The sequence below is a fragment of the Ursus arctos genome, unplaced genomic scaffold, assembly GCF_023065955.2.
Source record: "Ursus arctos isolate Adak ecotype North America unplaced genomic scaffold, UrsArc2.0 scaffold_18, whole genome shotgun sequence".
Taxonomy (NCBI): Eukaryota; Metazoa; Chordata; class Mammalia; order Carnivora; family Ursidae; genus Ursus; species Ursus arctos.
This window is the reverse complement of record NW_026622852.1, coordinates 59,354,823-59,366,756: the sequence shown is the minus strand read 5'-3', so window position 1 is coordinate 59,366,756 and position 11,934 is coordinate 59,354,823. Positions and strand designations below refer to the sequence as shown.

At 62.4% G+C, this 11,934-nt stretch overlaps 2 protein-coding genes and 1 long non-coding RNA gene across 4 annotated transcripts in view; 2 read left to right on the top strand and 1 right to left on the bottom strand.

Annotated features, from left to right (window-relative positions):
• Positions 1-742: 742 nt before the first annotated feature.
• On the bottom strand, positions 743-6,318 carry LOC130544062 (uncharacterized). Its single transcript, XR_008960009.1, has 2 exons — positions 5,194-6,318; positions 743-3,382 (listed from the first exon to the last, which is right to left on the bottom strand). It is a non-coding gene; the product is annotated as an uncharacterized LOC130544062 (long non-coding RNA).
• Positions 6,319-6,571: 253 nt separating this feature from the next.
• TMEM250 (transmembrane protein 250) lies at positions 6,572-10,082 on the top strand. 2 transcript variants are annotated; one of them, XM_048223179.2, is made up of 2 exons: positions 6,572-6,831; positions 7,713-10,082. In XM_048223179.2, the coding sequence occupies exon 2, from the start codon at positions 7,763-7,765 to the stop codon at positions 8,249-8,251; it is 489 nt and encodes a 162-aa protein (XP_048079136.1). In that variant the 5' UTR covers positions 6,572-6,831; positions 7,713-7,762; the 3' UTR covers positions 8,252-10,082. The 2 variants fall into 2 exon arrangements, with proteins under 2 accessions (XP_048079136.1, XP_048079137.1); XM_048223180.2 differs by lacking the exon at positions 6,572-6,831 and adding an exon at positions 7,072-7,438.
• NACC2 (NACC family member 2) overlaps positions 8,078-11,934 on the top strand; it is an 85,233-nt gene continuing 81,376 nt past the window's right edge. The window contains exon 1 of the mRNA XM_044389509.3: positions 8,078-8,183. The gene's annotated coding sequence lies outside the window, so the exon portion shown is untranslated. The remainder of the gene's footprint in view (positions 8,184-11,934) is intronic.

Genomic DNA, 11,934 nt, shown 5'->3' with positions numbered 1-11,934 from the left:
GTCTTAAGCAGACTCCCTGCTGAGCATGGAGCCCCACATGGGGCTCCATCCCATGACCCTGAGATCATGACCTGAGCAGAAAGGAAGAGTCAGACACTTAACCGACTGAGTCACCCAAGTGCCCCTCAAAACCCTCCTTTAATCAAGAATCAGAGGTTGGAATGGACAGGCTCTGGGGGGAGATGCCGGGGGATAGAACCATTCGAGGCACATTCTGGAAGGGGGCTGGTGTCCGCAGCTGATGAGAGCACAGGGCATCTGGAGTCAAGCAAACCGAGTGTGGAATTTGTTCCAGACGGCGATGTCCAGGTCCGGCTCCTCCGTGTGACCCAGGTGGACACTGCTGAGTTCCCAGGACAGCACACTCGGGGATTTGAGCCGAGTGCCTGGCTGCCAGCTCTCCCTCCATGAGAGGGGAGGCGGGGAAATCGCTGTCCTTGTGGAAAATGGCACCTTTCTCCGTGGCCCTGACCTGGGCACTCTTGCCCGCTGCTCTGCCCTCTCCTGCAGTGCGCGTGCCCGCGCTCACTCATCAGCTCCCGGCCTCCAGATTATTCTGGGGCTGATTAAATTAGCGAATGCAATCACAATCTGAAGCAAGTTAATTGGGAGAATTTATTGGACCTGCCAGTTTTATGCATGTTTGATTAAGTATTATAAGGTTTGTTTTTGATTTTGCATAATTTAACTTTAGATCCTACACTGGGGGGCCCATCAACCATTAACGACCCAAATAAACCTCTTTTAAGATGCATCTATTTATGATTTATTTTTGAATGCAATATCTTCCAGATTTTTTTTTCGGTGCTGTTGCCAAAGTGACAAATATGTTAAAAGTAACATTTTGAGCCATTCCGCTCACCCTATAAATCTCTCCGAATGCATACAATTCATTAAAAGTTTTGAAAGGAGTACAAGTTCGCATTTATATTGCAACAAGTGACATATGAATGCGTGTGTTTGTCTTCCCAGCATGCCATAAAATACACCGGCCTCCGGGGCTCCTCAACCGGCCACCCCGCCCATGCTCTGGGGCAGGAATTAGCCCTGCCGCAAATCTTCTCCCCTGTCAGCGCAGAACTGTTCAATCACCGGGAGCGGGAACAGTGTCGCTGTGAAATTAGCACGGGAGGAAATACAGCAGGGGCCCCAGGGCGCGTGGCTGGAATGGGCTGAACCGCGCCAGAGCGCTCACCTTGAAAGCAAGCCTCCTGGGCCCCCTCTGTGGCCTGGGCCTGGGTTTCCGGAGGGCACATCCACGAAGTGGCTTAGGGCCTGCTGCCCCGGAGGAGGGCAGGGCCACCGAGAAGCTGGCCGTGTGGCCTCCTCCTTACCAGTGCGAGGAGGCTGGGTCTCCGCGCGCGAGCTTAATCCGTGGCTTGTTGACTGCGAGCATTTCTCTGCGTCCCAACGGCAGTGTTGCTGAGCGCTGTTTTGCCCGACCTTGGCGAAGGCCGCACGTCATTAAACCCTCCGTCGGCCGCTGGGGCTGCAGGACCTACTCAACTCATGAATGCAGGCGAGCAGCAAGGACGGGCCATGATTTACGCGGAGCCGTCTTCTGTACGCAGCTCAGCACCGGCACTTGAGAAATCGGGGCAAGTCTGTAATCTATACACCGTCAGCCCCCGGCCTCGCTCACGACGTCCTGCGATGTGGCCCGAGTGCTTCCCCAGCACCCAGCCCAGTCCACTTCCCTGGGGCGCCCGTCCCCCAGCACTGCCCGCACAGCCCGTGTGCGTGGGGGCCGGACTGAAGCCCAGCGGGCCAAGTGCCCGTGGCCGTCCCCAGTGATGCCAGGACTCTGGACCCTGTCGCCAGCCAACCAAGCTGTCCGGCCCATGCTGGGCCCTGCTGGGAGCCAGGCACCAGGGACACGGCAGCCCCCTTCCCGCAGGAGCTTCAGCTCAAGCGTTGGAATGGGGGCCAGCAGGCAGAAGCCGCCCTGCCCAGGCATGGCCACCCTGAGACCGAGTGCCCAGCTCAAGCCTGCCCTGGACGTGGGAAGACGGGGAGAGAGCCGGCCAGCTGCGGGACAGTGAGGAGGGGAGGAGAGGTGGGATGAGAGGCCACATTCCCCCTCCCGAAGCAGGCCTGCTGAGAGAACAGAGGACCTGTCTGTGTCGTGGGCCCCCTGCCAGGGAGCCAACACCCAAAGATGAATGCTTTCACTGGCATTCAGTCAGCACGGCACAGAGACCCTGTCCAGGCCTGCCCCTGCGCACAGCCCACGGGGACCTGAGTGAGGGGCTGGGCCCCCACGAGATGCGGACAGTGGCAGCACCCCCACACAGGTTGTGCCCGTCATTCTCGGGAGACAAACGTCAGGAAGTGCTCAGCATGGCTAGTGCTCGCTGCTCAGAGCTGTGCCGGTCACCTGTGGTGGCCCGACGGGTGGTCCCGGAATAGGACGCGCGTGCTCGCTCACCAGGGCGGCCGTCGCAGCACACAGAGCCCGGCTCAAACCACAGAAGCGTACTCCCACCTCCTGAAGGCCGGACGCCTGAGGTCCGGGTGCGGGCAGGGCTTGGCTTCTCCTGAGGCCTCCCTCCCACGCTTGCTAGCTTCCCCAGGGAGCGACCCGAGAGAGCGCAAGATGGGGACTGCCGTGCATCTCGTGGCCTAGCCTGCGGCGTCACACTGCCACGTCCGCCACACAGGTCAGCCACGCCCGGTATGTGCTGGGGGTCTGCCGACCCGGACAAGGCCTCAGCAGCAGCCGGCCACAGCTCCTGGCTTCACACGCGGGGGCGAAGCTGAGGCCTGTGCGTTATCACCACTTTACAGAGGAGGAGACGAGGTCCGGGGAGGCTGACGCCTTTGCCCACGGCTAGAAGGTGGTGGCGCCGGCGCTACCGTGGGCAGGCTAGGTCTCGGCCACTCTGCCGCACTGCCTCCATAAATGCCATCTACCGCTTCTACGGTGACCAACCTCCGGGCTCGTGCAAAGGGCCCCTGTGTCCTACCGGCAGGTGGTTCCCCGGACTCCGGCCCAGGGTCCACCCTGAGAGAAGAGCGTCCTCTCTGGGCCCACGGAGGTAAAGGAGGCATCACAGCAGGGACAGGGTCACTGGTCAGACAGGCAGAGGGCAGCTGGAGCACCAGACCCCACAGGGATGCCCGCAGCACATCGGGAGGAGTGCGAAGAGGCTGGGTCTCCGTGCGCGAGCTAAATCCACGGCTTGTTGACGGCGAGCATTTCTCTGCGTCAGTGTGTGTGCTGTGTCACACAGCAGCCAGCGGGGTGGGTCGGAGTCGGCCTGACGAGCAACATTCTCTCCTGTCAAGTGGAGCCAAGGCTGCTTGCTGTTAGGCGGTTATGAGGATTCAAACGACGTGTTCCACTCGGACTACTTGGTAACAGGCGACCCCAAACCTAGTACTGAAAAATACCAATATTTTCTCTCGGTCACAGTCTGCGGGCCGGGATCCGAACACCGCCCAACAGGCTTCTCTGCTCTGTGCTGCCTGGGGTCTCGGTCTCGGCCCTGCAGCTTCCTGGCCCATCCGCATTCCTGCTCTCACAGGGCCGATCCCCTGGCCAGGCGCTCGGATGCACGGGGCACTGGAGCCCCTCCCCATGGCATCTCCAAATGCCCCCCATGTGCCCCCCATGTGCACACCACCTGACCACATGCCCCACATGTGCTCCCCACAGAGACCCCAAGTGCCCTCCATGTAACACCCCACGGGCCACACACGTGGCCCCCACGTGCCCCTGCCACATGGCCCATGTAATTCCGCATATGACCCATGTGTCCCCCCCACCATGAATCCCTCCATATGGCCTCCCCATGTGCCCACAGTGTGGCCTGTACGCAATCACCACGTGTCAGCCACATGGCTCCCACGTGGCCATCTTACGAACCCCCCATGTGCTACCCACATGCTTTCTTCATGGAACCACCACAGACCTCTCCGTATTCCCACCCTTACCCGCATTGCTACCATGTGCCTGCCACATGGCCCAAGATGACTCCCATTGGACCCGTGTGTCCCCCACAAACCCCTCCATACTGCTTCCCTTCCATGCTTCCAGCACGGTCCACACGTGTCCACCATGTGATCACACGAGTCTCCTTCACTCACAGGTCTTCTGCCTTTCCCGGATACTCAAAGGCTGCACTCAGATGGGCCCAGCCTGGAGCCCCACGCATGACATCCCCACATGCCCACCACATGCGCCTTGCACACCTGTCACGTGGCCCCCCTGTGGCCCACTGTCTAGCAGCATGGCAGCTGGGTGCTGGGAGGGAACATTAGGACATCGAGATGCGGGGTGTGCGGCTTCTTCTGACCCAAACCTGGAAATGGCACGGGATCACTGGGGCCTCAGGATCTGGTCGCTAAGGCAGCCCGGAGCCAGGGGGCGGGAATTCCAGCCCATGTGCTGCTGGGAGGTGACTACAGGAGTGTGTATGAGGACCACAGCAGCTGAGCCCCTCTGGGAGCTGGGGGGGCTCGTTCAGGCCTCTGAACTGGGGTAAGCATGCTCTCCGGGGTCTCTGTGATGAGGCCCTCCTGCCTCCAGCTCACACAATAGCAAACCTCAGTGTTACTGTGAACTTGATGTCACACTGGACCCCTGCCAAGGACAGGTAAGTTAAAACATGACCCGAAAGGTGACACTTCTCCCCTTGTTTGAAGTGGAGAACAGGGCCCAACAAACCTCACAAAGGCCAAAGGGGAGAGGTCCTCAGGTTTGTGGGCCATTGGGTCTCTTCCCGGGAGGCCACTGCATTTTGCCACGGGAGCCTGAAAGCAGCCACAAACACGGGAGCGGGCTGGGCTTGGTCCAGGACACGCTGGTGTAAGGCCCTGCCTTGCAGCCTCCAATGGACTCAGCCTTGCTCCAATCCTTTTCATGGCACCGCCGGCGGCTAGCTCTGCGCCAACGCGAGCACTGTCCCAGCAGGTGGCGCCAGGCCACTGCCCGCCGCCCAGCACCGCGGGAAGCCCGGGAGAGGCAGATACTCAGGAGGATGGGGAGCAAGATGGGGATCCCCACTGGACCCCCAAACGAGGACCTGCACACAAACACGGCATGTGTCGGAGGCTTCCCCTGACCCTACCACCGAGGCAGCCCTGAGGACACAGCCCCGTCCTCACTGGCAGGGCTCCTTACTTGGTCCGCGGTAGGGCCATAGGTGCACAGCTCCAGTGTCTTAACACGGGCGAAGCAACACAACATACCAGATTGTGCGGTCGGAAGTCCTGTTTTGCGAAGCTTCTGGACTTGTTTAAACACGTGACTGTGCGGCCTGGATACAAAGTAGGAATGGGTCTTACAGTGGGCCGTGGTGAGAAAACAGCTAAGGGGGCACATAGGTCTATAAACGAATCCTTGCAGCTCTGGGGATGGAAGAAAGGTAGGGCTGAGAGCAAACAGAATTCCCTCCACACACTCAGGAAGGGTCTGGGTGACAGGGAGAGGGTGGTATGTGGTCGGAGGCAGCTTTCCAGAGGAGGAGATATTTGACTGGGGTCTTGAAGGCTGAGTAGGAGCTCGTCAGGCAGAGGAGCAGAGGAACAGAACAAGCAAGTGTGAAGGGAAAGGTCATGTATTAGAGCAATGGGACCTCCTCACAGAGCTGAGGTGGTCCTGGGTGGGGTGTCCCCAGGGGAGAGGGCTGGACGGGGTGTGGGGGGGGGCTGGAGAGGAAAACCACCGCCACAGGGCCAACCGTGGAGCAGGGAGCTACTGCCGCCTGCCGGAAAGCCAGCCTGCAGAAAAGCTGCATTTTAAGAAATATTTCTTAAAATATCCTCCTTTTCTCCCATCTTCAGCTGCTGCTCCTTCAAAGTTGCTGTGGATACTTTTCAAAGTTCTCCCACTGCTTTCCCATCCTGACCCAGCCAGATCGTCCTCCCCAGAGGGACAGGAGCAGAAAGGCCAGGACCGCAGGAGCCACGCAACAGGGACGGGGTGCGGGGAGCCTGGGGTTAGGGTGCGGGGCACTGGGGGACCTGGGGTTAGGGCTGCTGGGGTTAGGGCTGGGGAAGCGGCAGGCGGACAGCGCGGAGGGAGAGACGCGGCCAGCCTGGAGGAGGGCAGGGTCCCGGCGCCCGTCCGGCCTCCAGCCTCCGGGGCACAGAGAGCCGCGTCTAGGAGGGAGCGACCCGGAACCCAGAGTCTCCGGGATGCTGGCACCCAGCCGGGTTTTAACACTTAACAAGTCCGCACTGAATCCCCACTGTCCCGGGGAGGGCTAACCCCAGGGCGCATCAGCTGCAGTCGGACACCCAACCCTCCCCGGACGTCCGCCCGGCCCCCACTAGCGGGGGCAGCCCCGCGGGCCGCGGACACGTGAGGACGCCGCCGCGCGTGCGCAGAAGGGCCGCCCGTGGTCCGCTCGCGCAGGCCCACGATTTGCGCCTGCGCAGGACAGACCGAGCTGGCGGCGGGGTACGCGGGACGAGGCGCCGGGCGGCAGCGTTAAGGACCGCGCGCGCACGCAGGCACGTAAGCACGCACGCCCTGGGGAAGTGTCGAGTTCCGGCCGCTCAGAGTCGGCTCCGAGCCGGGGGGAAGGGAGGCGCTTTCGGTTCGCCGCGGGCGGAGGGGCGGGAGGGAAGTCCTACGGTGGCCGCAGAGGGACGGCGCTACGGCTCCCACGCTGGGCCAAACGCTGCCGGCCGCTGGGCGCGCGAGCCCCGGGCCCTTCGGGGCGGCCTCGGGCGGGGACGCGTGAGCGGCCGGGCCCCGCAGCCGTCGCGCCGTGGGCACCATGCGGCCGCCCTGCTCCTGGAGTCTCGTGTGCCGGGGGGGCCCGCAGGCCCGGCCTCCCGCACCGCCGGCCTCCCCCGGCGCCGGCGCGGAGAGGGCACCCGGTGAGCGGCGGGCGGGCGGGCCTGCCCCGGGGTGGCGGGCGGCCGCCGCGTGCCCGGGCTCGCGGGTCGTCGCCGGTGCCCGCCGCCTGCCCGCCCCAGGAGCCCGCGGCGCGGACGCTGGAGGGCCGTGCGTGGCGGCGGCGGCGGGCGCAGGGCGGGCGGGACGCGGCGGGCAGGGAGCCCTGCGGGGTCCTGCAGACCGGCCCGGAGGTGCGGGCCGGACCGAGGCAAGCGCGCGGAGCCTCTAGGAGCTGGTTCTGGCCGAGCCCGCGGGGAGGGCTGAAAGCACCCGGCCTCCGCCCCCGCGACCCCGGGGTCCCCGCGGCACGCCCCAGGCCGAGGCCCCTGTGATGTGTCTCCTGAGCCTGTACCCAGCTTGGCTGCCCGCTTTTACACCTCGTGTAGTTGCAGGTTTCCCACCCACGAGTTGTTTAGACGACCAGTGAATGGCAGTCACCAGAGAGCCACTCGGTATTTCTCCTTTCCTGGCACCCAGTCTGTAGGCCTGTGATGTCATCTGCCTGCCAGGCGTGGTCACCAGCTTCCCCCGCACCCGCGGGAGCCCAGCGCTGTGGGCGGCCCTGTGTGGCAGGGCAGGGACGGGAGGGTGAGCTAAACTGCCCCAGGTTACTTCTAGGGAGTGACAGTGCCAGGGTTCAGGCCCCCAGCCGCACCCCCCCCCTGCAGCCTTGGCTCTTCCCGTGCCTGCCTTTGAAGTGTCCTCTGTCGCTTGCGCTTGTGGCAAGAGCAGCCCCCGGGCACGTGAAGAGTGGGAGCGGTTTCAGTGTGGCCCCGGGGCTGGCTGCTTTCCCAGAACGGGGGCACCGGCTCCCGTTGTCTTTGGGGCTTATGCCGCTCCTCTCTTTGTCCCTTTGCTGCAGGCCGCCGCATCCCCCGGGGCTCAGCTGCTGGCTTCCAGGCCTAGGTGCCCATGACGCCTATGCTGACCACTGCCTGGACACCACCGCTGCCACAGGCTCGCGCCACCGCCCAGGCCCCAATGCCGGTCATGCCCATCCCGCGGCGGGTGCGCTCCTTCCACGGCCCGCACACCACCTGCCTGCACGCAGCCTGCGGGCCAGCGCGTTCTTCCCGCCTGGCGCGCACCAAGTACAACAACTTCGACGTGTACATCCGGGCACGCTGGCTCTACGGCTTCATCCGCTTCCTGCTCTACTTCAGCTGCAGCCTCTTCACGGCCACGCTGTGGGGCGCGCTGGCCGCCCTCTTCTGCCTGCAGTACCTGGGCGTGCGCGTCCTGCTGCGTTTCCAGCTGAAGCTGTCGGTGCTCCTGCTGCTGCTGGGCCGCCGGCGCGTGGACTTCCGCCTGCTGAACGAGCTGCTCATCTACGGTATCCGAGTGACTGTGCTGCTCGTTGGGGGCCTGGGCTGGTGCTTCATGGTCTTCGTGGACATGTGACGGGTGGCGGCGGGCCTCGGCTCTGGGGTTTATTTATTGTGACCCTGTTCCTTTCTTGATGGGGTAGGTCAGGATTCTGCTCTTTCCAGCCCGACCTGCGGATGGGGTCTGCAGCGGGTGCGCCTCCGGCTCGGTCTGGGTGGGGTGGTGAGACTGTTCTGTGAAGGGGACGCTGGCGCCCCCTCTGCTGCTGCTTTTTTGCTCCGACCGGTTAGGCACAGCGCCTCGCTGGCCACCAGCCTGTGCTTCCAGCCCTCACTTCCAGGCTGTGCCAGGGTGAGGCCCTTTGGCCCGGTCTGCCCTTGGAGAGCCTCTGTGTCCCTGCTTCCTCTCTGGGACACAGGCATCTCGGGCGGCAGGGGAGTTGCTCCTGGCCAGCCACACGGCCCCCTTTCCCAAGCCCCAGCCGCCTTCCCAGCCTTAGGGAAGTGTCGGGCTCGACTGGCTGACATACCACACTGCCACGAAGCTGTTCACTCTGCCCTGGGCCACCCAAGTCTCGGCACAGCTCACAGGCGCTCCATCTGTCCCCCTGAGAGGCGTCGGGGTCCTGAGTCCCAGGCCAGGCTTCAGGGCCATGTTGGTTTGCTTAGATGCAGTCTGGTGGGAGTCACCGGCAGCCTTGGCAGTTCCCAGACCACGGCCAGCCCTGGGTGCAGGGCAGATCTGTCTTCCTCTCGGGCAGGTTTGTGGAAAACGTCAGGTTGGATGCCGTAGTCTCATCAGGTGTGGATTTCTGAGAAGGCACCTTGACTCCCTTCTGGCTGGGGGCAGGGGAGCAGAGCTTTGGGGGATGGCTAGAATTGACATGTGCGTACTGGGGGCTGATGTCAGAGGTCTGGAGGAGACGCACCATGGCCTCTGCGTGTGTGCCACGAAAACATGAGCAAAGCTTCCGTTGCAAGAGTGCCTCTCGGGGTATGCACGCACACCAGGCCTGGGCCTCTGAGTGAGGGGCCGGCTGCCCCATATTCCTGCCCTGGGCTCTTAGAGCAGCTGCAGTGACAAGCAGAACTGCATGTGGGGCTGGGAAGAGCAAAGGGCCGGCTGGTCCAACTGGCTGGCCGGCCAGTGTCTTGTCCAGATCCCTCGCTTCTCTGTCAGAGGAGGAGAGGGTGACCCGGTGGCACAGTAGTCACCGTGGGTCCGCTCGGCAGGTGAGAAGCTGCTTTGAGTAATTGTGCTGGGACAACAGGCAGAGAGACCAGGGACAGGACACAGCCCCATCCTGGGGGTGACAGACCCCTGCTTCATCCCTAGTTGTCCCCACCCCCCTGGGCGTGGGCAGTGGCCCCTTTGACTCTGCGTGGCCGGGCAGTCCAGTGGCCAGGGGAGCTGTTGGACAGTTGGGAGCCACGGGAAGAAAAACCCAAATCAGTTAGAGAAAGCAAAGAAGGCTTGGCTGTGAACCATGCCCTTTGATTTGCAGCCAGCTTCTACCCAGTGATTGTCGACGAGGACAGTGGGAAGGCTCCTCAGACGGAGTTCTTTCTCGGGCTGAGTCTGTCCTAGTTCCCTGGAGGGCAGGTGGGGACCTGACCTGCGTGGACCCATTTCTCAGCGCCGCAGAGAACCTTTTGCACTAAGTCATGCTGTTTCCTAAAAGTTTTGTTTTGTGTTAACTCAGATTCCCCTGAAGCTCCCGTCACTGAGGTGGACACCTGTCCACGCCGTCAGGACGGCAGGAGGGGTCTGGCCGTGCCACCTCGAATGTCGTTGCGGCCACGTGGGGAGCTGGCACGTTGAACACAAAGATGCTCGGTGTCTCGAGTGCCTGTTAAATTCTTTATGAAATGAGCCACCTGCATTAAACTTATTTTTTTAACATGTGGATGGAGTGATTGCTTAGAGCTCAAAAACTTTATTCTTCCTGTAAGGATCTAACTGACCAAAAATGCCACAGAAGGCGTCTGTCACAGGTAAAATTGGGCACGTTTTAAAGCAGGCATCCATGATGCCAGGGAAGGAGTAGACGTGCTGGACTTGAGGGGGCCCGCCTTGACCTTGCGGCCGGGAGCTCAGTCAGGCCGGCAGGGACACTGTGGCCGTGCTGGCAGCGGGTCCTGGCAAGGCCCACAGGGTCGACGTGTACCAGCCGACAAGGGTGTAGGGTCCTCACAGGGCCAGGAAAGAGGTCACAGAACCGAGTGTCCAGCGTGAGCTCTGCTTCAGGGGAAGGGAGGCGTGCACGAGAAGACGCCGGCCAGAAACCAAAGTTGTTCGTGTTTAATCGAAAACACTCGGAAAAACGAGAGACACATTAGTACTTAGTGTCTTTATTTTGTAAAGGTCTCGGAGCTTCTGTGCGGGGACCCTCCTGTGCCTCGCCAATGACGGCGATGTCCCTCAAACTGCCACGGTGGCCAGAAAGTGCCACGGAAGGGCAGCCAGTCTGCTGTTTCTGGGAGTTTGCAGAACTGGGTGTTTTCTCAGAGGAAAATAGTCTAAGTCGCTTTGGGGTTTAGCTTTTGGTGGCAGAGTTGGTAAAGCCCCCGAAAGCCGCAAAGGCAGCTCAGGAGGTGAAGTTCATGCCGCCAAGGGGGCACTGCCCATCCTCGGGGTGGGGCGGGCGCACGTGCCTCCAGGCGTGGGTGACAGTGGCCCAGCCGGCTGTCCGGGGGTGGTCCTGACCACGCCGGAGCCTGGAGGATGCTCGCCTCTCCGGCAGCTTCTCCTTGTTTGAGGCAAGCGGGAGCACTCTTCTGAGGCTCTGTAGGCCCCCATGGTGGGAGTGCGGCCTGTGCTGGCCGGTTCGGAGGCACCAGCCCCGCGGGGCACCGCTGAGCACGCACCCGGGCTGTGGTGGCTCCAGGTACCAGCGAGCGCCGTGGGCAGCGGGCCTAGCCGGCTGGGTTATGATGGTGCTTGGTGAGCGTGAGCCCTCCTCCAGTGGGTGGGCCTCCTGCTGACTCCCAGTCCCCATCTTCGAGGACAACATGTCTACGGGAGGAGCCATGGGCCAAGCAGTGGGAGAGCAGGGGTGGGATCGAGGTTGCAGTTAAGGGGTTGCCACCCAGAGAGGGGTCTGGGCATCAGGGCACCACGTGGTGGGGGGGAGGGGCTGTGAGGCCGCTTCTGGGGAGCAGGCATTCTGCTGAAATGTCTTATTTAGAGCCAAGTATTTGCCCATTACGGGCACCACGTCTTCAGGAAGAAGGACGACCTGCAGACCTGGAGGCTCCCGTGCATTGTGGGGAGGCAGGGGCTGGGGGTCCATCCAGGACCAAACCTGGCCCGAGCACAGGTCCCAGGGCCATGCTGGCAAATGCCAGGAGCTGGAGTTGGTTTAGGAAACAGGATTCATCCTTACAAAGCTGCCAGGCCTCAGTGGCTCCTGCTGCCTCCTCTCTCCCAAATGGCCCAGACGTCCTTCAAGGTGAGGTCGGGGGAGGAGGTGACCTGGGACAGCCAGTGTGTTAGACCCAGTGAGCTGGGGGGGCAAGGTGGGCCCCTGCTGCTCGTGCAGGACCCTGGGTGGGTGGAGATGGGCCCAAGGTGGGCAGGAAGGGCAGAAAAGGAGGCGAGTACCTGGAAGGTTCCGCTAATGGCAGGCTGCCCCCAGTGACAGCACCTGGATGCAGGTGGTGGCAAGTGGGCCCTTGATTTGGGAGGTGGGGGTGGAGAGCTGGGGCTGGAGCAGCAGGTGTGGAGGGGGGGCGCTAGGAGGTCTCCTGACCTGGCAG

Bases quoted from the DNA above. Each gene is read 5' to 3' on its own strand.
- TMEM250 (XM_048223179.2), top strand. From the start codon at position 7,763: ATGACGCCTATGCTGACCACTGCCTGGACACCACCGCTGCCACAGGCT.